Source organism: Theobroma cacao, chromosome 9 (assembly GCF_000208745.1).
Source record: "Theobroma cacao cultivar B97-61/B2 chromosome 9, Criollo_cocoa_genome_V2, whole genome shotgun sequence".
Lineage (NCBI taxonomy): Eukaryota > Viridiplantae > Streptophyta > Magnoliopsida > Malvales > Malvaceae > Theobroma > Theobroma cacao.
Window position 1 is genome coordinate 14,233,522 of NC_030858.1, and position 27,270 is coordinate 14,260,791.

The following is a 27,270-nucleotide window of genomic DNA, read 5'->3' on the forward strand; positions in this document are numbered from 1 at the left end:
ACATATGTGGCTGAGTTTTTGGGTTGTGAAATATATTAAACTGTTTGTTTTCCTTTGACAGGTTGGGTAGTATTATGTTAGCCGAGTAATAGGAGACAATTAAAATAAATCATCCAAACCCATATAAATAATTAGATTTCATCCAATTACTCAAAATGGCTTATGTACTTTTCAAAACTTGGCCTTGCCAAAAATTCATTCTCGGGGATACCCCGCAAAGGCATCTTACCGAGACCGCCAAGGCTGTTTATTGTTACACACACACACAAATACATTTCACCTTTGACAACACAACCGTTCCTCGGGGTTGGCTGAGTCCCAGTTTCACGTGGTGGCCAGCGTGGAGTGTACTCAAATCCTACCTCGAGAGTTATCCTACGCGCCTTTCCAATCGAGGTAAGCTCAATAAATGGGAACCGTGCCCCTCTAATTAGGCTGGCCCACAAAACCCCTGTGATTGCAGTGCCCACTTTATAATCCACAAACTAATAAAATCACAATAGTATGACATGGCTCACTTAACACATTCAAGGCAAATCAAAGCAGTTCACATATTCTTTAAATCATAAAAATAACCAGTCATACTCACATTTATCATAAGCCATTTAATGTAAAATCATGGATAAACAACACAATCATAGTATAGGTCTCCAATTACTCTATTTTTGAAATCATTATTAAATTTTCAAAAATTTTATAAAATTATTTTATAAAATCTCATTTTCCCATAAAACACAATAATTTTCCAATTAAACCATTTTTTCATAAAATCACACAATTAAATAAATCTACTCTAGATAATTAAGACGATAGTAAGTTTACTCACTGTACTAGGAGTAGATATACTCCTATTCTCGGTCCTCGGGTGTAGTCTTTTACTCGTATCAGATAGCTCACCACCTATCCACAATACATGACACAAAAAATTCAATAATTTGTGTCAAATCAATATATATTATTTCAGGCTCTTATCCATGCGTATGCACTAGATAGGGTGTGAAATGTTTGGACAATCGCTTAATCACAGTGTCCGACCTAACTCGCCTATACACGGTGTAAATTTCTAAAATCTCCAATTCAACTCCAATTCCATCCATTTCAATTTCAATTATCCAATTATATCCACAATACCTCAATGACTGTGAATGTGGTCCAATTTATCAGTTCGGACCACAAATTACACTTTTACCCCTAGTGGGTAAAAATTTCAATTTTTTTGCACAAAAAATTCCCATTAAATTTCCAACCTCATAATTCATCATTTTTCCATCTAATTCTCTTAAAATAAAGTCAACCTCATCCTCACACACCATTGGCTAGATTCGGCCTAGAGAAATTCATGGAGAAAATGAATATTTTTCTTATTGTTTTACTCATAAACATGCTAAACTAACACTAAACACTAACATAGTTCAAAATCAAATTAATCTAACAACTTTCTCTCTCTAAGCCCATATGATCAGATTTGAATCCATCATCAAAACACATAATTTAACCATGGAAAATAAGGAGAAATGCATGAAAATGATAAATCTTAAGTTAAGCTTGAAAAATCATACCTTTAAACACTTGATTCCTTCAAAAATCACACTTTTTCTTTGAATTTTCTCACTCTAGGGTTTGTTCTTATTTCTCTCTCTCTCTCCTGCTGATTTTGGCTGACCCTCCCAATGAAGAATTCTGGAATTTTCAAGACTTTTAATAGGCTTAATAAAATATTATTATTTTATTTACCTTTTGAATATTTTATTATTTTATTTTTCTCTAGCCATCTTTTTGACTTTCTTTTTCTACCACTCAATCCTCTTCACTTATCCATGTCTTTCATGAAATTTCTAGACTTTTCCAAAGTTTTGGTGGAACAAATTTTTAAAAATTACACTTTTGCCCCTGTAAAGTGAAAAATTACATTTTTACCCCAAAAACTGAAAAATTGCCCATAGACATATTTTTCATCCCTTATACTCATACCATTCTCCAATTTGTCAAATGTGATCTAAATTCTCTCCAAATCCCAAATTTTATCCGTGGGTGGAAAAATTACGATTTTGCCCCTAGATAGTGAAAATTCCGATTTAACTCCGAATTGATCCTCGAACTCTGAATTACCATTTTGAGTCATCCCTGAACTGTGAAACTCTTAATTTCACCTTAAAATTCCTATTTGAACTAGTTCGAGGCTTAATCGACTCAATGGTACCATTAGGGGTAATATCGTCTTTTAACGATTTCTCGAACTTCCTAAATATACAAACATTCTATCGAGCATGTAAATGACATTATAATTATTTTACAAAGCAGAGTTTGACAATAGAGTTCACTTCACGTCGAACCACCACTTGAGGATGAACTCTACTAACGCTAAGGGATGGCTAAACTATGTTTTTATGAGTAGTTGTTAACTTAATAACCTTGGCTAAACATATTTTTCATCCCTTATACTCATACCATTCTCCAATTTGTCAAATTTGATCTAAATTCTCTCAAAATCTCAAATTTTGTCTGTGGATGGTAAAATTACGATTTTGCCCCTACACTTCAGAAATCACCAGAATTAAACTTTTTCACTTCCTATCATTAAATTATACTCCAAATAGTTAATCTTGGTCAGAAATTTCACTCCATGATCAAATTATTATCTTAGGTGGCAAAATGACGATTTTACCCTTGAATATCAAAATTTCCAATTTTACCCCAAATGAACCCTTGAACTCCGAACAATCATTTTTAGTCATTCCTGAACTATAAAATATTAAATTTTATCCTACAATTCCTATTTGAACTAGTTCGAGGTTAAATCAATTTAAGTGTACCGTTAGGTACAATATCGGGTTTCGTCTATTCTTAGGTGCTTTTCTAGAGTAATAACATGCTACTCAGTGCATGTATGTCATGACATGTGTTTATAGGGTCAGGTTTTACAGTAAACCTATGGAAATCTAGTACTAATTTGAAATTTGTGTTGGCATAAACTCATCCAAATGTCAAAAAATAAAAATTAAAAAAATTAAAAAAACTCATCTAGATGTCATGATATTCTTGGTACAAGATTATACACACACACGGAAATCCATTTGAGAATATGCTTGCATTAGAATTGAAACATGAATTTAAATGATGCCTATATTTTTCCTTAGGTTAATGATTGATAGATGCCAGTTAAAATTCTACTACGCAAGTATACGTATCGAACAGACAGTATATTAGCAAGCAGAGTATCAATTCCACAGAGAATTGATCTAAAATTTTACTAAGTACTAAAATTAGAACAAATTAATCTTATCCAAACACTCAAAATTAATTGATTAACTAAAACTAATTAACCAAAATTTAAACTAAAAAGAAAAACCAAAGTAATAACAACGTGAGTAAATATCAAATCAAACAAGCCTAGGATTACAATATCCCTCACACTTCATCTAAATCTTACCTCTCTTCCTTAACTTATTTCATTGGGTTAAATTGTTAACCTAGAGTCCTAAATTATTTATAAAGGTCTCCCGACTCATCTTATAAAAATATCTATATTAACCAAACCACTATATCCCTATGTGAATTGAAATTAAAATAGACTCATTAAGTTCAGGCTCTATTCTACCTACATATGGCCTATAGGTATATCCCTATCCTATACGCAAATCAATTAATATGATCATATGATATTCTAATTTTAGTCTACTCTAAATTCCCTTTCTGAAGTTTGTTTAGGTTCCTAAATCAATTTAATTGGTGATCAAGCAATAAAAGCATTAAGAACAAATTGAAATAAACAATTCAAATCCCATTAAAGATAAGTAAGAAAGAGATTAAAAATTTAGATTACATGTGAGTTCAATTGCAATCCTAGAAAAATAGTTTATTTTATAATATCTAATAAAAACTTCATCCAAAGAAAATTAGCCATTGATCCAAGTCAAAGAAAATAAGAAAAACACAGAAGTAGAGAGAGAAAACTAATAGTTGAAACTTTGTGGTCTTGATTCTCCCTCCAATTCTCTTGCTTTTTTGCTTTGTTTTTTGCTCTTCTTCTCTAGAGAAATTGCTTATTGCCTCATCCTAAAACCCTCTGAAAAAGGCCCTTTAAATAGCTTTCAAAAGCCCTAGCTTCCAAAATCCCGTAAGCTTGTTATTTTTGGAAAATATGGTGGGGGCCGCAGCTCTCAAATTTCAGAGTCGCTGCTCTCAAAGGTTTTGCCAAATTTTGTTCCTCTAGTGCAGTACTTTCACCTCGACAAATATTTTCACCACTTTTCGTTTAGAAATGGCCAAAGTGGTAAACATTAAAGTTGTATCCCTGCCTCTTAGCTTTTTAATGGTCTAAAACTCATGTCATTTGGACTTCTTTAGTAGGAGATATTCTTGAAAACCTGAAACATATGCAAACAGAGCACCAGTCCATTATGCACCTTTCTTCACCAATTGAAATTATTTTTAATCTTACTCCTACAAAAACATAAAAATAAATATAAATAACATAAAACTAACATTATTAACTTAAAATAAACATTTAAACATAAATTAAACTAAACTAATAAAAAAATAAAAACACCTAAATCCGATCCTATATCTAATCTAACTTAGACTAATGAAGTATTTAATCTCCTGTTAAATATATGTATTTGAAGCACTCATCAATAGACATACTTTTGAGGAAATTATGAGGAATCATTGAGTTGTTGCACTTTATCTCTAGTAGTAGCAGTAGTAGTAGTAGTAACTATATTTATTTTAGTTTTCATTAACTAAATTTGATTTTCGTAAGTTAGGTTCTTTTCTATGTTTTGCTCGAGGACTAGCAAAATATTAAGTTTGGGGGTGTGATAACTCTATGATATAGAGTTATTTGGGCTTAATTTTGATAGTAATTTGGCTTAGTTTTTGTAGTAATGCATAGCAATTAGTAGGTTTTATTTAATTATTTTAAATTAGTTATTTTAGGCAAGTCTGTTACGACCCGGAACCCCCTCGAGCCCATGACAATCGTTGCGGTGCCCCGATGGGCACTCATCTCCCTAAATGCCAACCGGAACCTTACAAGGCTTAATATCAGTTTCTCATTTTCCCCGGTGAGTAACCGTTGCCAAATTTTATGTTCTAAAGGATTTTGAGCTATTCCCAACTTAAAACTGATAAAATAAAAATTTTTGTCTCATAGGGGCATTTTGGTCATTTTCCACTTAAAATTTTGAAACCAGTTAAAAATGTAGTAAACAAGTACCAATCGCATAATTTACAATTAAAAATAAGTTTAGGCATCTAAAACCTTTATTTAAAATGAAATTATAATTATTTGAATATAATAAGAAGATAAAACAAAATATTCAATAAAATATTTTATTTTCTTATAAACAGAAATTTTGGAGTTATGTGTAAATACTTTTTGTAACATAAAAACAAAATAAATTCATCATATTGTAGCACAATAAACTATTAAATTTACAATAATCAAGTGGGCCCACAATAACTAGAATTAAAAAAATTGTGAACCTACTATGTGAAGGACGCTAATCCAATAGAAGCCCTTGATGGAATCAGCTATCTACAGCCTACTCTGAGCCTGAAATGTGTGGAAAGGAGGGTGACGAGATTATAAAATCCCAGTGAGTAAACAAACATAATTTAAATCAGCTAAAACTGAGTAAAAGGAGACAATTAAAATATCCCATCATATTATGTATTTCCCAATTTGAAAATTCATCCCAACCCATGCAAACAGTTGTATTTCATTTAATTTCTCATTAAGGCTTATGGCTTCCATAAACATTTGGCTCATGCCATCAAATAGTACTCGATGACACCTTGATCAGAGGCGTACACTCGAGCCCACCAAGGTTATTAAAATTTTGTATACACGTAAAACATATCTTTAGTTTGAAAAACACAACCATTCCTTGGCATTGGTTGAGTTCCCCATCACGTGGTGGTTTGGCGTGAAGTGAACCCTAAGCTTTACCCCAGGAGATACCCTACGCGCCTCTCCGTTTGAGGTAAGAATATAATGGGGTTTCTCGTGCCCCTCTAAAAAACTGATCCACAGAAATCCCATACTGTAGTGATTAATTAATATATAATCCACCAATCAATAAAATTCATTCTAGCATGACATGACAATTATTATAATTCACAGCCTTTCAAGACTAAATACATATTTCATATATTTCAACACAAATACCAATTCAGCCATTCATACAAATACTGTCATAAGCCATTAGATTCATAAATTTAATTCATAACAAGTGGTCTCCAATTACTCTATTTTTCAAAATCATCATTCAATTTTAAAACAATTTATAAAATCTTTTCATGTAGACACATTTTGTTTGTAAAACTCAAGATTTACCATTTAATTTCATTTTCATAAAATTTCATCAAAATCGATTAAAAACATACTTTAGATAATTAAAATGATGGTAAGGTTACTCACAGTATTAGGAGTTCGATATACTCCTATTCCCGATTTTCGAGCACAATCTCTTTACCCTTGTTAGAGGGCTCACCACCTATACATCATACGTGACACGAATTTCAATAAATTGTGTCAATTTATCATAAACTATTTCAGGCTCTTTAAATCTAAATGAATGCATGCGATGGGATGCAAAATGTTTGATTAATCACTTAAATGTGATATTCGACTTAAGTCACACTATACTCGGTCTAATCGGCTAAAATCTCCAATTTAACTCCAAATCAATTCTTTTCACTTTCTACACTCCAATTATACTTAAATTACCTAAGTGACTGTGAATGATATTCAATTTATCAGTCCCGGATTAATAATCACACATGTCTACACATTAGGTAAAAATTCAGATTTTCACACCAAAATTTCCCATTTAATTTCTAGCGTCACCAAACATCAAATATCAGCCAAATATCATAAAATATAATCAATTTTAGCCTTAATATCCTCCCTAGAAAATTTGGCCAATAATGGTGATGGGGGAAAATGAATTCTTTTCTTGTTGTTTTGTTTCTAAATATGCTAAACTAACTAAAAACACTAACATAATTTAAAATCAAATCAATCTAACTTCATTCTCTATCCATACCCATTTGGGCAGCCATGAATTCACCATGAAAACATGAAATTTAATCATGGAAAATAAGGAGAAATGCATGGGAAAGGTAGATCACAAGTCAAAATCAAGAAATTTTACCTTTGATTGCTTGATCCTTTGGAATCCCGCACTTTTTCTTCAATTTTCCCACCTAGGTCTTGTGTTTTTTTCCTTTCCTCTCTTGTTCTTACCATGGCTGGCCACATGAAGAGAAAATGGGATAAATATGGGCTGATTTTTATGGAAAATAATAAAGTATTCTTGCTTGACATGTGGCATGTTTCCATTGGTCCATTTTTAAAACTTTAAAAAATTTTAAACCTTTTTATCTCCACTACATGATTAGTCAATGGTCAAAATGAGGATAAGGGAAGACCATGTGCTGGACAAATGTCCTGGTGGTAGAAAATTATTGTTTTGCCCTTAGGGGTGGCAAAATTACCATTTTACCCCTATGTTCCAAAAAATACCAAGAATGAATTTTTTTCCACTTCTTAACCTCAAATCATACTCCAATAAGTCAAATGGGGCTAAAAAACTTTTCTAAAAATTTCTATTTTATCCCCAAGTGGCAAATGACCATTTTGCCCCTAGATAGTGAAAATTTCGGTTTGACTCCAAATTAATCCTCGAACTCCAAATCACCATATTAAACCATTCTGGGACTTTAATATTCTTAATTTCATCTTAAATTCTCTATTTGATCTAGTTCGAGGCTTAAATCAACTTTGTTGTACCTTTAGGTACAATACCGACTTTTGTAAATTTTTCGGGACTCTCTTAGCATGCAAACATGTTATCCATCACATGTATGTCATGACAAGTATTTTATAGAGTCAGGCTTGACATCTTTTCCCTTACTTGGATCAACCATATGATCCTTCTTCATGACTGATTTTGACATCCGGTTAAATATTAATATTTTAATATTATTTTATTAATAAAATATTATTTTATTCTAAAAAATTTATCTTGTCTCTTTGGTTCCCAGAGTTCCTTATTATGCCTCAATTCGCATCCGACCAACTTTATTTATCACCATATCAAAGTATGGGGCATTTCAAAGTCAATCTAATCATGGTTAATTTTATGCTTAATTTAGTGTTAATGTAGTTAAGATAGGTTGTTATTGATTTAATTGTGCTTTTGTAAGTATTCGAAAGAAGAATTTTAGTAAAAAAAGGAGAGCAATTTTAAGGTGTAGACTTTCAATGCACATGTTTCGGTATTTTGGCCATAACTTTCTCTACAGAGCTCCAAATGAAGCGATTCTTGGACCGTTTAAAAGATAAGAGAAAAATCTACAATTTTATGAACTTCACGCATTTTGACTTTAGTATGGTCAAAAATCTTATTGAAGTTGACGCACTGCAACAATCCTAGAGCAATTACGATTTTTGTTAATTAATTGGGCAAGCCTGCGACTTACATAGTCTGATGAGGAAATCCCAACTAAAATTGACTTCTTTCTTTACCCAACTTGGCCTAACTTCAAAGCCTATAAAAACAACCTTTCGAAGAACTTAAAGGAGAACGAAAAAATGCCAGATTAACATCGGAGAGTTAAGTCACAAAGTCATTAAAGCTAAGAAGAATTTGAAGGATTCAAGGAGATTTGGAGATTAAGAACATAATTATTGAGTTTTTCTATATTTTCTTTTATTCTCTTATTATCTTGGTTGTGCTTTTAATGTTTAGATTTTATTCGTTGATAATGTGTGACTTGATGGGGAACTAATTTTTTAATCTAAGATTATAATTGACCTCAATATGTAGTTTGATTTATTTATCTCTCTTTTGCTTATGTTTGATAGATTTAAGATGTTTATTTTATTTTATTCTCAATGCTTCTAATTGCTTGATCACCAATGAGATTGAATTGGAAATCTAAGTTAAACCTTGAAGAAAGGTGATTTAGGTAGACCTTGAATAGAATAGCGTATGATCGAATGCACTTAGTTGATTAGGTGATTTGATTTGCACATAGGATAGACATACACCTATAAGCCATATGTAGCCAAGATTAGAGCACAAACTTAATGAATCTTTCTTCAATTTAATTTGCATTGACATATAGTAAATTAATTAAGAGATATATTTTTATAAGAAACTCGACAGAGACTTATACATAATTTAGGACTCTAGGTTAGGAACTTAATTCATTAAACTAAGTTAAAAGCGAGAGACAATATTCAGATGAAGTACTAAGAGATATTATTATCTTAGGTTTGTTAATCACTAGAAGTAAAATTTGTTGATATATTAGTTTTAGTTATTATTTTATTAATTTAAAATTTTCTTTTTAATTTTAATTGTTTAGATAAAATTAAGGTGTGTTAATTTTAGTAGTTAACAGTAAAAATTAATTCAATTCTTTGTGGGATCGACACTCTACTCATCTCAATATTATCTTTGCGATACGTACACTTGCGTGAGTAGAAAATTGAACAAGTAAAATAATAGATATAATTTTGACTAATAAGAGTTAGTCATAAGAGTTTATTTAGTCCAAAATAAAAATTAAGAAGCTTAATTGAATGCAATAGACTAATAAAATTTTATTTGAAATTTTAAATAATTAAATTTTTTTTAAATATTATACTTTAATATATAATATTAAGTCGACCTCCATAAGTTAAATGTATGGAGATCCATCATTGATTCTAATATATCTATTATATATGTAATGACCAAAGTTTAATCACTAGTCCAATAGCTTTTCAGACTTAAACCATAAGGCCTTCAGAAGCTCTAGCTCTAGTTACTAGTAGTGATGGACTTAGATTGTTATATAAATTTTAACAATCACATTTACATCTGATGTGGGGTATCACAATCTCACCCATTCAAATCCTTGATGTCCTCATCAAGACCATATATCACATCACAATCAAGGCTTATTCAACAGGAACAAGATTTCACCAAAGCAATGTGGAAGCCCACATTGGACTAGCGCAGGCTTTGATACCATTTATAACTACCCAAGTCCAAGCATCGACCCAATAACTTTTCGCGCCTCAACCACATGGTCCTTAAAAGTTCAAGTTGCTAGTAGTAATGGATTTGGATTGTTATATAGGTTTTAACAATCACATTCACATCAGATGTGGGATGTGGGGTATCACAATCCCACCCATTCAAATCCTTGATGTTTTCATCAAGCCCACAAATCATCCATAGGAAATCATTCACAAGACCAATTCATAGGACCAAGATCTCACCAGACCAATGTGGAAGCTCACATTGGACTGGCACAAGTTTTGATACCATTTGTAACATCTTAAGTCTAATCACTGGTCCAACAACTTTTTGAGCTTAAACCACGTGACTCTTAAAAGCTCAAGCTCAAGTTGCAAATAGTGATGGACTTGGATTGTTATATGGATCTAAATAATTACATTCACATCTGATGTGGGATGTGGGAATGCCATTAGAAAAGTTAGTAGAGTTATATATGGAGAAATTTTGAGATTACATGGGGTGTTAGTGTCCATTGAATCTGATCGAGATTCTCGATTTGTGAAAAAATTTTGAGAAAGTCTACATAAAGCTTTAGGTACCAAACTTAATTTTAATACTATCTTTCATCCCTAAATAAATGGTCAGTCCAAGAGAACTAATTAAATTCTTGAGGACATGTTGAGAGCTTGTGTCATGGATTTTGGAGGTTCTTGGGATTGACACTTGTCATGGGCGAAATTTGCTTATAATAATAGCTATCAATCTAGTATCCAAATGGCTCCATTTGAAGCTTTGTATGGTAAGAAGTGGAGGTCTCCTCTTTTTTGGGATGATGTGGGTGAAGGACAATTACTGGGGCTAGATCTTATTCAGTAGACAGTTGAAAAGGTTCAGTTAATCAAAGAACATCTTCGTACAGCTCAAAGAAAACATAAAAGTTATGCAAACAATATAATAAAGAAGTTAGAAATTGAGGTTGGAGATCATGTATTCTTGCAAGTTTCCTCTATTAGAGGAGTAATGCGATTAGAGATTCAAGAAAAACTTAGTCTTTTTTATGTTCGTTTGAGATTTTGGATAGGGTTGGTGATGTGGCTTATAGATTGGTGCTTTCACTTGCTCTATCGGGAGTGCATAACGTGTTTCATGTTCCCTTGATAAGGAAATATATTCCAGATCCTAATCATGTTGTCACAACCCAGAACTCCCATCGAGCCCTGACAACTACTGTGACGTCCCGATAGACATTCATTACCCGGAATGTCAATCGAAACCTCTCAAGGCTTAACATCAGTTTTTCTCACTTTCCCTGTGAGTATTAGTCACTAAAATTATGTTTTGAGAGATTATAAATTATTTCCAAATCAAAACAATAGAAAAACAAATTTTTTTCTCACAGGGGCATTTTGGTTATTTTTCCTCAAAAATCTCGAAATCCTCTAAAAATGTAGTATGCGAGTATAAAACACATAATTCATAACAAAAAATAAGTTTAAATATCTAAAACCTTCATTTAAAATGAAATTATGATTATTTGGATATAATAAAAATAAATAAAAAAAATATTCAATAAAATATTCTATTTTCTTATAAAACAATATTTTTAGGGTTATACGTAAATAATTTTTTGTAGCAGCGTAAAAGTAAAATAAATTCATACATACTGTAATACAGTAAGCCAGAGTATTTAATTTAATTTACAATAATCAGTGGGCCCTCGAATAACTAAAAAATAAGGAAGACTGTGAACCTACAATTTGGAGGATGGAAATCCAATGGTAGCCTCGATGAAATTAGCTATCTACAGCCTATTTTGAGTCTGAAATGGGTGGAAAGGAGGGTGGTGAGATTATATAATCTCAGTGAGTAAACAAATACCATCTAAAATATCTAAAGCCGAGTAAATGGAGACAAATAAAATAGTTTAATATACTGTGATTCATCACCTTTCAATTCATTTCAATCAAATAAAATTAATTCATATAAATCGAGTAATCAACATGGCTTATGAATTTCTTAAAACTTTGGCTCGCGCTAAAAAATCATTTTTATACCCAGTTATCAGGGATGCCTTGATCGAGGGCTATCCCAACCGAGTCCACCAAGGTTATTAAAAGTTATGTATGCATAAATCATGTTTTTATTTAGAAAACATAGCCGTTCCTTGGCGTTGGCTGAGTTCCCCCTTACGTGGTGGTTTAGCGTGAAGTGAACTCTAAAGTTATACCTCGGGAGTTATCCTACTCGCCTCTCCAACCAAGGTAAAATATATCGGGATTTCGTGCCCCTCTAATAGGCTGGTCCACAGAAAACCCGCCCCCTGCAGCAGGTTAAATCCACCATACAACAAAATTTTGATAGCATGACATGACTAATATAATACTATCCAGCCTGTAAATGTAAAACAGAACAATTCATATAGTTCACCAAAAACACAACCCAGCCAGTCATGCCAACACATTAACATAAGCCATCAATTCAAATCATAAATTTACAACACATCAGGAGTCTCCAATTACTTTATTTTCAAAATCATCATTCAATTTCAAGACAATTTATAAAATCTTTTCATTTAAACACATTTTGTTTATAAACATAAAGGTTTACCATTTAAACCCATTTTTCATAAAATCATAAAATCGAATAAAAATCACTTTAGATAATTAAGACGATAGTAAGGTTACTCACAGTATCAGGAGTAGAAATACTCCTAGTCCCGGTCTTTGGTGTAATCTTTTTATCCTTATCAAATAGCTCACCACCTATACATCACACATGACACAAAATTCAATAATTTGTGTCAATTTGTCATAAACTATTTTAAGCTTTCTAAATCTAAATGAATGCATGAGATGGGATGCAAAATGTCCGATTAATCGCTTAAATGTGATATTCGACCTAAGTCACACTATACTCGGTCTAATCGGCTAAAATCTCCAATTTAACTCCAAATCAATTCTTCTCACTTTCTACATTCCAATTATACCTAAATTACCTCAGTGACTGTGAATGAGATTCAATTTATCAGTCTCGGGTCAATAATCACACATGTCTATACGTTGAGCAAAAATTCAGATTTTCACACCAAAATTTTCCATTTAATTTCTAACCTCACCAAACATCAAATATCACCAAAATATCATGAAATATCATCAATTTCAGCCACAATATCCTCCCTAGAAAATTCGGCCAATGAAGAACACATAAGGAATGGGTGATTTTCAAGCTTGATTCTTACACTAAACACCATAAATCATTGAAAACATCCATATAACTTAAAATCCAACCAAACCATCACCAAATTCTCTCTCTCTCTCTAGAATTCGACCTTCATGGGTTTCATCATGTCAACTCAATTTTCAGCCATGGAAATAAGAAAATAAAGCATGGGTATGCTAGATCTCAAGCAAAAATTGAAAAATCATACCTTATCTTGCTTGATTCCTTGAAATTTCCACAATTTTTCTTGAAATTCTCTTATCCAGCGTTTGTTCTAGTTTTTCCTTTCTTTCCTTTGTCTTGGCCGAATATGGAGAAAAAGAATGGGATAAATATGGGCTGATTTTTATAAAAAATAATAAAATATTCTTGCTTGACACGTGTCACATGCTTATTAGTCCATTTTTCTTTTTATACTTTAATAATTATGCTTCCATTCTCCACCACATGATTAGTCAAAGGTCAAAATGAGGATAAGGGAAGACCATGTGCTGGACAAGTGTCCTGGTGGTGGAAAATTACTATTTTACTCTTGGGGTGACAAAATTATCATTTTGCCCCTATGCTTCAAAAATACCAAAATTACAACTTTTTCACTTATCAACCTCAAATTATACTCCAATGAGTCAAATGTGATCAATCTTGATCAAAAACTTCTTCTAATATTCCAATTTTTTATCCTCAAGTGGCAAGATTACCATTTTGCCCCTAGATAGTGAAAATTTCGATTTGACTCCGAATTAATCCTCGAATTTCGAATCACCATTTTAACTCATTATTGAACTATAAATTTTGAATTTCACCTTAAAATCCCTATTTGACCTAAGTCGAGGCTTAGATCAACTTTATTGTACCTCTAGGTACAGACCGACTTTTGTCGATTTTTTGAGGCTCTCCTAGTATGTAAACATGCTATCCATCACATGTATGTCCTGTTAAGTATTTTATAAGGTCGGACTTTACACATGTGGTTAAGTTAGCTCTTTAAAACTTAAAGAAGATTTGTCTTATGATGAGCATCCTATATGTATTGTGGATAGGAAAGAGCAAGTTCTAAGAAGGTGGACTATTCCTTATGTTAAAGTGCAATGGAGTAATCACACAGAATGAGAAGCGACTTGGGATTTGGAAGAAAATATCAAAGAGAAGTATCCTTACCTTTATGAAGACTAAGGTAAGCGTTTAAGGGACTAAACTCTATTTAAGGAGGGGATGATGTAATATCCCTCACAAAAAAAAAATTATTTTATTTGATAATTATAGATATGGTCATGGGGTTATTAATAAAAAGAAAAAAAAGAAAAGACTTTTTAGAAAATAAAGTAGATATATTTTAGTTGGTATCAAGATTACGTTATCATGTTTAAAAAGAGAATCAGTTAGTTTTACCTTATTATATTTTAAAAAGAAAATAAGTCAATTTTATCTTAACACATTTAAAAGAAAAACAATTAGTTAATCTTATCATGTTTTTTTTAAAAAAAGTAGTCGATTTTAACTCAGCACGTTTAAAAGAAAAGCAATCAGTTGAAAAAAATCAGTAAAAATTAATTTAGTCTTATATCATTAGGCTTAAGAGAAAACCAGTCAAAAGAAGGAAGAGAAAAAGAAAGATAGAGAAAAAAGAAAAGTATTTAAGGAATTTTTGATTAATGAATGATCAGGGTTTTATGCTCTTAGTTTAGGCACAAAAATCTTAAATTATTTTGTATTTTTTTAACTTTTATTCAAATTCGGTACTGTTCTGATAACTTTCCAGTGACATGATAGGTACCAATGGAAAAGTCTTGAAAAGATCTTTCTAATAGTTTTTGTAGCATTTTGTTAGACTTTATGAATAGAAAGATACAAATTTTTGAAATTGATTGAAAATCTGATTTTAACAATTTTAATGGCCCAACTTTGGGTCACCGGTCAATAACATTTTGGGTCATTACAAATGGTATCAGAGCCTGCGCAAATTCGATGTGCGCTTTCACATTGTTTTGTTGAGATTTTGGTCTTGTGAATGATTTGTGACATTAATGAGAACATAAAAAATTTAAATAGATGGGATTGTGATGCCTTACATCTGATGTGAATATGATTGTTAAGACATATATAATAGTCTAAGTTTATTACAACTAATAACTTGAATTTAAATTTTTTAAGGTAATGTGATTTATGCTTGAAAAATTAATGGATTAGTACTTAGATTTGGATCGTTATAATATATATATATATATATATTGAAAAATGAGTATGAAATTTTAAAAAACAGACAAAAAAGAAGAAGAAAATGTCCTATTTTGAGAATGAAATGGAGATACGAAATTGTTGAACTTGGAAAAGTAGGCATCAGATAGATGAAGTGGACGGAGCATATCCTTGGAGATATGTATATCTTATTCGTGAAACTTGGATACAGCCATTACAATTTGACCACGTGGCAATCCCCATATCATGAAACAAGATGAAGAAAAATCTTAGGAACACTGGCCTACACTATATATACAGTTCAAACTGACAAAAACAGATGATTTCCCAGAATCTAGAACCCAAGTTTTCTTGTAAGGAAGGAAATATGTCCATTACACCATCTCAACAAAGTTTCCTAACCAACGCTTTTACATTTACTCACAAACCCAAAACCAAGCGTCTCAGCTCTGCTACTTTCATCTCATGCAGATACCAGTCAGATGACCACAAAGATTCTGCCTGGTAGCTAATTTTCATGCCATTTCACTTCTCTTTGCTTCTTGCAATGCAACTATGTTCCATGACGGAGGATTGTGTTTTGGTGCTGAATTTTCTACAGGAGAAATGAGAAGCAGTTGGCAAAGCTAGCAATAGTGACACTGGCAGCTGGAGTGTTGACTCTGGGCTCAGTTGGTGATGCATCAGCTGCCAAGACGGGTGGTAGAGTTGGTGGTCAAGCGTTTCGTTCATCAGCTCCTCGCTCAGCCCCAAGAGCCAACAGCAATTCGAGGTAATTCATCGGTTAAGTTTTGTTGGTGTTAATTTTGTTTAGGCCGCTGGTTTTAGCATCTCCTTTGGATATTAATTAGATAGATTCAGTTGTTTGACAAATAGGAATTTTTTTTTTTGACGTTATTGATCAATATTGAGCACATAATGTTACTTGGGAACTTGGATTTCTTAATTTTTAATGTGTTGTTGTTTGAATTTTGAAAGAATTAAGCTCTGAATATATGCGCAGTGTAGGTGGGTACTATAGAAAAGCAGTTGAAAAAGCCTCATTTGTGCTTTTAATATACACATTATACTAATTTCAAAGAGATAGAGGGCTGATGCGAAGCTTTTAGCTGCAAGTTCAGCTAAATGGTAGCCTTGTTTGTTCTTTATAAGGAGAGATTTGCATAAGCAGGAATCAGTCACTAGCTAGAGAATGGCTTTCTATTTAAGTACGGAAAACTTTATCTTTTAGTCACAATTGGTATTTCTAATAGTCAATAGTTCTCTAGGACTTATTGAACTATATGAAATGCTAGGAGTACTGTCACTACCTTCTGATGCTGATCAGGAAGGAAAAATTCTACAAGTCTAGATGGGAGCACTCTTGAATTTACTGTATAATTTTTGCTTTCTTTTAAGTTGGCATTGCTATGTACTGGGTCAGATTGAAATGATGCTCAATATTGAAAAAAAGTTGAGGAGAATCTTAAGTAATATGCTGAGCCACTTCAAATTCAGTAATTGATGGAATGGCATTTGTCGTCCTCATTGCAAGCTTTTATTATTTGATCATAAGTCTAATTCATTCTGTGACACCTTGATTTGACCAAAATTAACTGGTTTCTTGAAAAAAGTCAGGACCCAGAACATATTCTTCATTCTAGATTGAAAAACAGGATGAGCAATGAGATAGGTTGCTCCAACTTTGCCATTATATAAACGTGGTGGCTAGAGAAAGTATGTGTAGGTCAGCAAGCAGGATTTTCACCCATATAAGCTCAGCTGCAGTGAAGGCTATAGCTCTACACCTGGCCTCAGTAGATGACTTAGCACGACGACATCCCAAGATTAGCATTCCTCCCAAATACACTATGTTGGCTTTTGTTGATTTACAAATTGCAATCATCTAAACGGTTCACCCAGTTATAATTAGACTCAGAGAAAGCTGTGGGAGTAAGAGCAGACTGCTTCTTGAATGATAGATGGGAATGAGTTAATGACCTTGAGTTATCACTGGATTCATCTGTAAATGTGATGAACATGCATAAACTGAGACACTTGTTTACTGAAAATGCGAAATCAGGCATCATTCTAGACAAGTATTGAAGGATAAAACCCCATAGCAACAAAGCGTGCCTTGTAACTTTTATTATAACCATCAAGTGTTCTCCTAATGCAAAAAACACACTCACTTTTGACAAATTTTGAGCTTTAGATGGTGGAACAAGCTGGAAGTTCAAGTGTTCACAAAGCCATTAAATTCAGTGCAGTGATGGCAGCCTTCTGTTGCGGATCTTTCATAGCTTGAAGCATATTGTAGGTTCAAGAGAAACAGGAATAGGATGCATCACAGTAGTGTAAATTCTTTGGTCTGAAAGTATTACTTTGTGAGAAAGTGGCCATTAGATGAGTCCAAGGAGGCTGAGAGAGATTGGATGCAGAATTGAGAGAGGGTTGGGATTGGAATTTGAAACAGGTTCAGCTGAGGAAAACAGTAGTCATTGAGTCATCAGGTTGAAGTGGGTGACTTGCTAAAGAATTCTAACCTGAGGATGTCACTACTGCAGACCTTAATGGAATAGAGAAATGGCTGTTGCACTTGAAGATTGATTGTCAGATGAGAAATTTGTGAGAGGAACTGAAGCAATTATAGGAGGAGCAGATGCTGCAACAAAAGTATAAGTTCTAATCTGTTGAGCGGCACAATAAGCATTAATTCTAGGCTGTGATAAATAAAGAGAAGAAGACCACTGCATGTCATGAAATGAATATTTCTAGGCAGTTGGATCAAAACACTTATATGCACTCTATGAATGGACCATTCAAGAAAAACACATGGATGTGATTTTGGTTGAAGTTTATGACGATTGTAAATCAAGCCAAGGATAGCACAAACACTGAAACACATTGAGCTAACAATAATTAGGTGTAATGAGACCTCAAAAGGTGTTTTCTTATTCAAAGCTGAAGATGGTTGAATGCAGTTTGAAATGAATAGACCAGAAAGATAATGGCTGTGATGCTTAATGTAAGAGAGTCAATTCACTTTCAACAATGTGTCTGTGCCATCTTTCAGCAATGCTGTTATGTTGTGGTGTGTGGAAGCATTTGAAAATGTGAAAGACCGTGATCTATAAAAATTTGACTAATTTTCCATTCCCCTCCATTATCAGAATATGTACTAGAGAGTTCACAGATAGCCAGAGAGGCAGAAGTTCTAAAAAAATTTCTTGTGCTACTGGCAGTTATTAGTGCAAAATTTTCACCATCATTGTTGGATGAATGACTGCCCTTGGTTGGCAAATTACTGCTGGACTCCAAGTCAAATTAACTTTAGGAATGAGAGAAACATCAGTGCCTTCTTCATGCTTGAGAGAAGTTCCATCAATGAGTTTGCCATGGAGTTCTATAGCTTTGGTCGCAGTAATAATTTCCTTGAAGTCTGGCCCAATACCTTTGAGAATATACAGCTCAATAATCATTGTCTACAGGATTTTAAAGGAGTACAACCTCATCAGCTATGAACTTCATTGTTTGTAGATATTTATTTCATTGATTTTTCAAGTACAAATAATTATAGATACAATAATTATAGATAAAACAAGATCAGGTCTGGTACCACACAAGATTGAATCTGTATGTTTGAAATAAAATCAAAGCTTTAGAATTGAAATAGTTTGAATCATTTAAATATTCTGACTTGCTTGACTGCGCTAGCTTCTTCTCTCCTGCCATTTGGTCAATTACATTAAATCAGACTCTTGTAATGTTGTAAACTATTTTAGATGGCTAGCAAAAGAAGTAGATTAAATTCATTGCTGAACCTAAGGCCATAGTTTCTGATTGAAAGTCATGGTGATATGAAACTATTGTTATATTAATGACCTTCATAATTTGTGCTTAAAATTAAGAACCATTAAACCATTTTGTCAGAGAACAGATGAGGGGTTGGAAATATTCAGAATAGTTTGAATGTTTTGTTACTTTGATCCCATAAGCATTTTGATATTTAGGCCATTGACAAGAAAACAAAGTTCTACATTTTACAGATTCAAAAAAAATATATATATATCAGCAGGTAGAGTTTGGTGTTTTGTCATGGAAGAACCCTTACTTGAACCAAGTAGAAAGGAGCTAGTAGACGTGCCTAAGAAATTAGATTGTCAAGAATCAAAATGCTCTAAATGAAATGTGAACTGATTATTTTTATTTTGTCTTTAGCTTCTTCATCAAATTTTGGTCTTTGACTTCGTTCATATTTTCAGTGGACAAATCTGTTTTGCTAATGCTTAAGCTAATGTTTGTCCAGGACCAATATTTATATCAATCCACCAGTTGCCCCACCTCTAGTCGGTGGGTATGGCTATGGTTTTGGTGTGCCATTCTATGGTGGCTGGGGTTGGTCACCATTTTCCTTCTTTGCTCCAGGTCCCAGTGTTGCAATTGGTGTTGGAGGTGGATTTGAAACTATTGTCTTCTTTTTGTTTCTTGGTGCTGTTGCAGCTGTTGTGAGGAGATTCCTTGGATCAAGAGATGATGAGGATGAGTATTAGTCAATCGATGGAAACGAGTATTTTGAGACTTGGGTGAAGTAATAAATAGAGATGCTCGACTCACATATCGGTAGCAACTATTGTATTTTGCTGTGAGAATATAATGTATATTTTGATGAATTTTTATGGATGATGCAGCCTGCTACCACTTTGGAATTTTCAAAATGGAAGGAAAAAGAGAACTGTTAGTATTTAAACATGTTGCGTTTGACACATTCAAGACACTAAATTTTCGTATCTTAAATGTGTGACACGATTATAACATAAAACACTATAAGAATAAACTTAAAACTCTAACTTTAAATCTTCTTGTATCTTGTCTAAAATTATCAAGTCTAGTTTATGTGGTCAAATATTAAGAAAATTAAAAGTGGATTAAGAATGAGTTTTGAAACTTGAAGTTTTAGATCGTGGATATCGATTTATATTGTTTTTATGCATGGATTTCATAGAACAATGTTTTAATCGAGGTTTTTAAAAGGTTTAATTTTGTAAAAAAATTTATCAAAAATTGAGAAATTAGGGAGAATGTAAGAAACAGACCCTAATGGGTTGAGTTTTGACCAATCAAGTAAGGGTCGACTTTGCTGGAGGTTGAAGAAGAGTTGTATAAGCGGCGAAACAAGGCCCAATGCATGGGGGAAGCACGTGTGACCTACTCGTGTTGAGTGTTTCGACTGTTTAGATAGTTCTCTTTTACTCGTCATTTACTACCCATTTGTACTATTTTTCTAATTTTTAAAATATGTTTTAATTAGTTATTTCGACTATTTTGGTGAGGTATTTTTAGAATGTATGTGACAAAAAAAAAATAATATGTATTGTTTTAAGTTTAATGGTAGTATGCACCTTCTTAGATATTTGTGTATTTTATATACACTCGAAATAAAGTTATATTAATAATTAAATCTTATAAAGTGAGTTTTTCAATCCAACAAATATATTTTGGTGAATGGAAATATAATGATTGAATATCTCAAAAGGTTATGTTATATATGTCTATGATTTTGAGACATGATGCCTATGATCATTAAGTTTTTCTTTTTTTTTTAAAGATATGTGATGTTATTGCTAGTTGCCATAGTCAAAATAAACTATGAAATTTTATGAGTACAAGATGAAAATATAGTATAAAAACTAAAACCCCAAAACATATGGATCTAATTCGGAGATATTGGGTCCAAACTAAACCCATGGACCAAACTTCTCGCTAAGCCCACCTAACTAGACAAGGAAAATTTCATGCATGTACTCAATAAAAACTCTTAACTCATCAACTATCCAAACATATTCGATCCTCAATTAAATTCTTCTTAGCTTATCTCAATAGCAGGCTTTCAAGTCAACTCAAAACACTGCTCCACCTCCATTGCATATGTGCCCAAATCCCTTTAAATTACTCTTAGTTGCTATCCAAGAAACAAACCACTATCCGCATCTTGCATACCAATTAATTGGTGTCCACACACCACCTTGTTCGAATAAATCAAGAAAAATATTCGATCATCCCACCAACTCTATCCACATATCAACCTAATCTCTACAAAACCCCCACCTGAGTCAATATTTATTTAAATATAGTAGGCAACTTCCTACTCCAATACAAACTCAACAATTTAAAATTGATTTGGATTTGTCTATAAAACTCAGCACAAAAATATGGCTCATACTTTAACTCAACCCAACAATATAAAACTGTATTTTTTAGTTTAAATGAACTGCTCAACCTACTGTCCAACTTTTCAGACTCCTTCACGTACACTCATGTTTCAAATCGAATTCCATCCTCATTTAAAATTCCTAAACCATTTCAAACTCTTATCACTTACTTACTATCTCCACCTTATTCATATCTCTTTAAGTAAACGTTTGAAAAAGTACGTCTCTTCTTTGAATATCAGCTTTTGCCAATAGATCAGCTTCTTTATTAGCTTCCCATCTTCACACACCAAAATCAGACCTATTTAAAGATCCGGATCACCTCTCTCTTCCCTTTTCATTGCAACCACCATTTGAATAAAATCTTCTCTAGAATTCTCAAATGCCAAACTAACCACATTACCAATATCCCATGTTATTTCAACCTCCATTAGATTAATGTCAGAAGTAAGATATTGATTCGAGTCTTGTACAAATTCCTCAATAACTTCCTTCGCCCATTTATTGCTTGATAATTCTATTTTATAAAATTATTTGTCTTATTTTGTTCTTAAAAGCTAGCTAAGTTCTTGACTTTAGATTAAGATTTAGTTATTTTTCTAATTAGTTTACTTCATTATGTTATTTTATTTTATGCTATTTTTATGTTTATTTACTTTATTTTAATTATAATTTATTAGTTTTATACTTTTGTAAGATTTTAAGGAATAAGGCATCAAATTGGTGAAGAAAGGTGATTAAAGGACCAAGACTTTGATCAAATATGTTGTGGTATTTCGAGTATAACTTCCATTCTAGATTTCTAAATGACATGATTTTTAGACCATTGGAAAGTTATAAGACAGAGCTACAACTTTTCATGAAGATCACTTTGCCCAGTTCTACCTTGAAGATAGAGTTGGAAGTTGACAGAGTGTATTAGTCAGTAAGAGAAGACATAAAGCTAGGCTAATGCCGCAGCATCGAAGGGATGTGCTACGGCGTAAAGAGGAAAAATATGAAGAATGAGTGTGGAAAAGAAAAGTTTGTGGGCTGATTAAGGTTTTATGGGTTCTACAATTATTCTAAGCTTATATTAAAAGTCAAGCAGGTTAAATTAGGAAGATTAGATTAAGTTAGTAGTATTTAAAGAGAGTTTGAGGAGAAGTTAGCCATATAAGTCTACCCTAAAAGAGATTCAAGAGCTTAGAAATTAAGGTTGAAGATTGAAGATTAAGGCTGCCAATATTCATTTCTTCCTTTTCTTTAGCTTTTATTATTTGTATAACTCTTGATGACTAAATTTCATATGTTTTTATTTATTATTGAAATTATGTGTATCTATTTTCTTTCCTTTAGGATTGCAATTGAACTCACATGTAGTTTAAATTTTTAATCTCTTTCTTGCTTACTTTCAATGGAATTGAATTATTTATTCCAATTGATTCTTAATGCTTTTAATTGCTTGATCACCAATTAAATTGATTTGGAAACCTCAACATAACTTAAGAAAGAAAGTTTAGAATAGGCTAAAATTAGAATAACTTATGATCATATTTTTTTGTTTGGATGAATAAATTGATTTGTGTATAAGAGAGATATACCTATACGTTATATGCAGCCAGTATTAGAGCTTAAACTTAATGAGTTTGTTTTAATTTCAATACACATAGAGATATAACGTTTTAATTAAAGTAAATATTTTTATAAGAGTTTCTAGAGAGCCTTATAAATAATTGAAGACTTTAGGTTAGCAATTTAACCCATTAGAATAAATTAAGAGAGAGAGAGGTAAGATTTAGATGAAGTGTGAGAGATATTGTAATCTTAAGTGTTTTTTTGGTTGATTTTTATCCAATTTTATTATTGCTTTGATTTTTTTAGTTTAAATTATTGTTAATTAGATTTAGTTAATTTATAATTTATTTAGTTACTTAATTTTGTTTGTTTGGATAATACTAAATTGTGATAATTTTAGTACTTAGTAAAATTTTAGATCAATTCTCTATAGGATCGACACTGTACTTGCCATTATATTATTTGTTCAATACGTATACTTGCATGGTTAGAAAAATAAAACAACATTGCTTCGCAAACCTTACCTCCTTTACTATTCGATAATTTGTCTTTGTTGCAACCTTTCTTACCTCTAGGTCTTTTGATTATACTTCCCTTTCCACCTTACCTCTTAACTTAGCATCACCTTCATAAATTTTACCTTTGACGTGAATCATAACTTGCAATATATAGGTTATAATTTGGTCCCATCTTTGTTTTTCAGCTGCAAACAAGTCCACAATTTCTTCATTAGCATTATTTTCACCTTGATACTATTTTTGTGTTATCATATCCACCTCCTCTAAACTGGATAACCATGTGGTATTTGATGTAGAATCCTTGTAAAGAGACCTTAGTGCTTCCAACTATTCATACTTACTTGGAAATTCTAAATTTAAAGAACTCAAATTTAAAAGACTTGTAACCAAACAAGAACACTCCATATAATTAAATTCTCTCTCTTCATTATATACCATAATAGCATTATTTTCCAAACATTCCTCATTATTCGGATTCGGACTCTTATTCCCAACATTGATCGCCCTCTTTTCACAAGAGTCCATTCCAACATTCTCTTCCTTATTCACACTATCTGAATAGTCCTTCCTAATGACATTGTTTTCAATACCACCTTTCAGTAAATGTGTCTAAATTTGAACAATCTTGTTTAAATTTCGGCTGTCCTTCTCCATTTTATTCCCCTGATCTAAAAAATGAACAAATTTAAAATTTAAATCTTGTTGCACTCCTAAGTTAGGTTTGAATTTTGAACCTCCTTCATTTCTAAAATCTATAGATAATCGTGTAAAAACATTTTCCACCGAGATATCATTCTAATTGCCACCATTATCAAATTTATGCCGAATCCCTCTAGATTGCATGTGTCCCCGTAAGACTTTGGCATCTTTTTCCAGCTCTTGATTTTGAATTCAAATTTGAATTTTGAATTGCAATTGGGATCTTGCATTCACTAGCCAAACATGCCCTATCATTAGAGCCAAACGTTCCCCTCTTCATATCATCCTACTCCTACTGCCAATTATTACTTGAATATGGTGCTTTTAACACTTCCAATACCAAAGTAAGGATTTTATATTGGCTATCACCTATAGGTAATGTTGTGAAAGCCAGAATGCAACTCACTTTTCTAACTTTAATAACTATGCACCCAAAATTAAATTTGCTTAAAGCCATCATACAAACATCTAATCTCACAAAATCATCCCATTTATCCCTTAAAGCGTTGAAAAGATTGTAATGCCAAATATGCAATGGAACATCTTTTACTTTCATCCAACAAAAGAATTCCTATCGCACTAATTTTCTATCATAGGCCATTAAATTACTCAACCATGGTTGAAAGCAATTCAAATAATCATCAATCAACACTTTCATAACCTCATTATCACAGAAGGTAAGTAGTACTTGGAATTCCCCCATTGGTCGAACTATAACCTCAATCCTTTGCATCATGAGGCCTTTTTGCAAGTCACCCATTGAACAACCATCCCAAAAGGTCCCAATAACATTACAGTTTAGCCACGCATAGTTAGTTTTTGGAATAAATATCGAGGCCTCTTCCTCTTCTTTATTTTTCATATGAGGTTCCACCTTAGGCTTTCTTTCAACATGCACCCGCTTTTCACCCTTCCCAACCTCCTTGAAGGTTCTAAATAGGCCTGATCTACCATTGATTTATCCAAAAATGGCACAAGCATTCTTCTTCCTACTATATTTCCATCTTTAACCAGCATTCATCTTCTAACTATGTACAGCTCAATACCACCCCTGATGGCTACCTTCAACTCCCTTTCCTCCCCACACTTAACAAAAACATCCAATCACCACCACTAATTCATCAAAAACCTCTTTAATTTCAGCCTAGGAAACTCCCTTTGTGATATTATCCATGAAAATTGTATACAGAGATTTCCACCATCACGCCAACTCTGATTGACCACGAATCTTTGTGCCCTGAAACCCATAGCTCTAACAATCCGTAGCTGCTTCTCCTCCCCACACTTACCATAAAAAAGCTCTCCTCTCTCTCTCTCTCGCTCTCTCATTTTTTTATATGTGGTCCAAGCCTATGATTATTAAAAAACATATCCGATTATAAGAGCAGTTTCATTATGCTAATTCATTTGTAGTCATTAAAGTGGCAAATTGACTAGTGTTATGAAATTATTGTTCTCATATGTTTTAAGGATTTTTATGGTTCTGGTATGCATTCATTCGTCTAAAGGTGGTGTTTATATATTAAAATTAGAGGATAACAAATAAAAGCATGTGTGTGAGAATTGACTACCTTCAGTGATTTATTCACTTAACGGTGGTATCTTACAAATGTTGTGTTATATTTGCTTAATTCTTTTTATGTGAAAGAGCTCCTAAATACATGTCATGCATTCAGCTTAAAGCTGTTTATGCTTGAACCCTTTGGTTATACTCATTTATTATTTTTTGAGTATATATAAATCACCCTATTTATTCAAATTCAATTACATTATTTAAATTTTCAATCACATTTTCTATCAATAACAATATGGCCACTATTGAGATTTTTACTAAGTCAAACTTTAAGAATTGGAAAAGAGATATTGAGCTTGCTAGTTATATGTCAAAGATAGATCTAGCCATAAATGTAGATAGGCCTACAAAACTTACTATTGAGAGCTTTGAGAATGATAAGAAAGCTTTAGAAGTATAGGAGAGATTTAATAGATTTTGTCTATTTTTTATTAAGAGGTCCATTCATAAACAACCACTAAGTGGACTTCCTGATAAAACTAATGCAATAGAGTTCTTAGCTACAATAGTATAAAGGTATAGGGCGTTATCAAATGTTGAAATTGACACTTTTTTTAAAAGTTTTATTCCATGACTAATGATGGGATAAAAGGAGTTATGGAGTACATGATTAAGGTGGTCGATTATCAAACCAAATTGAAAGGCGTTGATATCATTATTCCCATTGCTTGAATTGCTCACCATGCCTTGAACACCCTTCCACCTAAATTTGGGCATATAGTCATTGCTTACTGTTGGTCCCAAAATAAGTGCTAGAGGGGGATGAATAGTATTTAAAAATTTTGTAGGGAACTCTTTAAGTTTTAAACACTTTTGGATGACTTAAGATGGAAAGTGTGAAGACTTGTTGAGGAGAGAACAGCAAGTAAGGAGAGGATTAAGAGAAATGGACAAAACACAATATCTATAGTGGTTTGGTTCCTTTGACCTACATCCACTACCTTGATCTTCTCAATCAAGAATTTTCAACCCAACTTCATTGAAACAAGTGGAATTAATAGCTTTCACCAAGCTTTTACAAGTTAAGCTTCTAACCCAAGCTCCAAACCCTTACAACAGTCTCTAAGCTTTCCTAAGGTTAGTCTACCTCTTAGAATGCCTTCCACACTCTAAGTAAACAAGGAACAAATATAAGATGAAGTACAATTGAGCACCTAGTTGACTTAAGATGTATAAGCTTCAGTTTAAACAATTTTACAAAGGATAGGAGTGGAATGCACTTAAAAAGAGAAGCTTTTGGTTCTTCTTGGCTTAATCTCATTTTTGGGTGCTTCTCTAATGCGTTTATTTCATTT

At 32.5% G+C, this 27,270-nt stretch overlaps 1 protein-coding gene and 1 long non-coding RNA gene across 3 annotated transcripts; one reads left to right on the forward strand and one right to left on the reverse strand.

Moving 5' to 3' along the window:
* On the reverse strand, positions 12,266-13,534 carry LOC108663319. 2 transcript variants are annotated; one of them, XR_001929276.1, is made up of 3 exons: positions 13,450-13,534; positions 12,711-12,784; positions 12,266-12,413 (listed from the first exon to the last, which is right to left on the reverse strand). It is a non-coding gene; the product is annotated as an uncharacterized LOC108663319 (long non-coding RNA). The 2 variants fall into 2 exon arrangements; XR_001929277.1 differs by having other exon boundaries at positions 12,307-12,342.
* Positions 15,738-20,180, forward strand: LOC18589321. The gene is made up of 3 exons (XM_007014227.2): positions 15,738-15,941; positions 16,039-16,209; positions 19,726-20,180. Exons 1-3 carry the CDS (start codon positions 15,757-15,759, stop codon positions 19,967-19,969), a joined length of 600 nt encoding a protein of 199 aa, XP_007014289.2. The 5' UTR covers positions 15,738-15,756; the 3' UTR covers positions 19,970-20,180.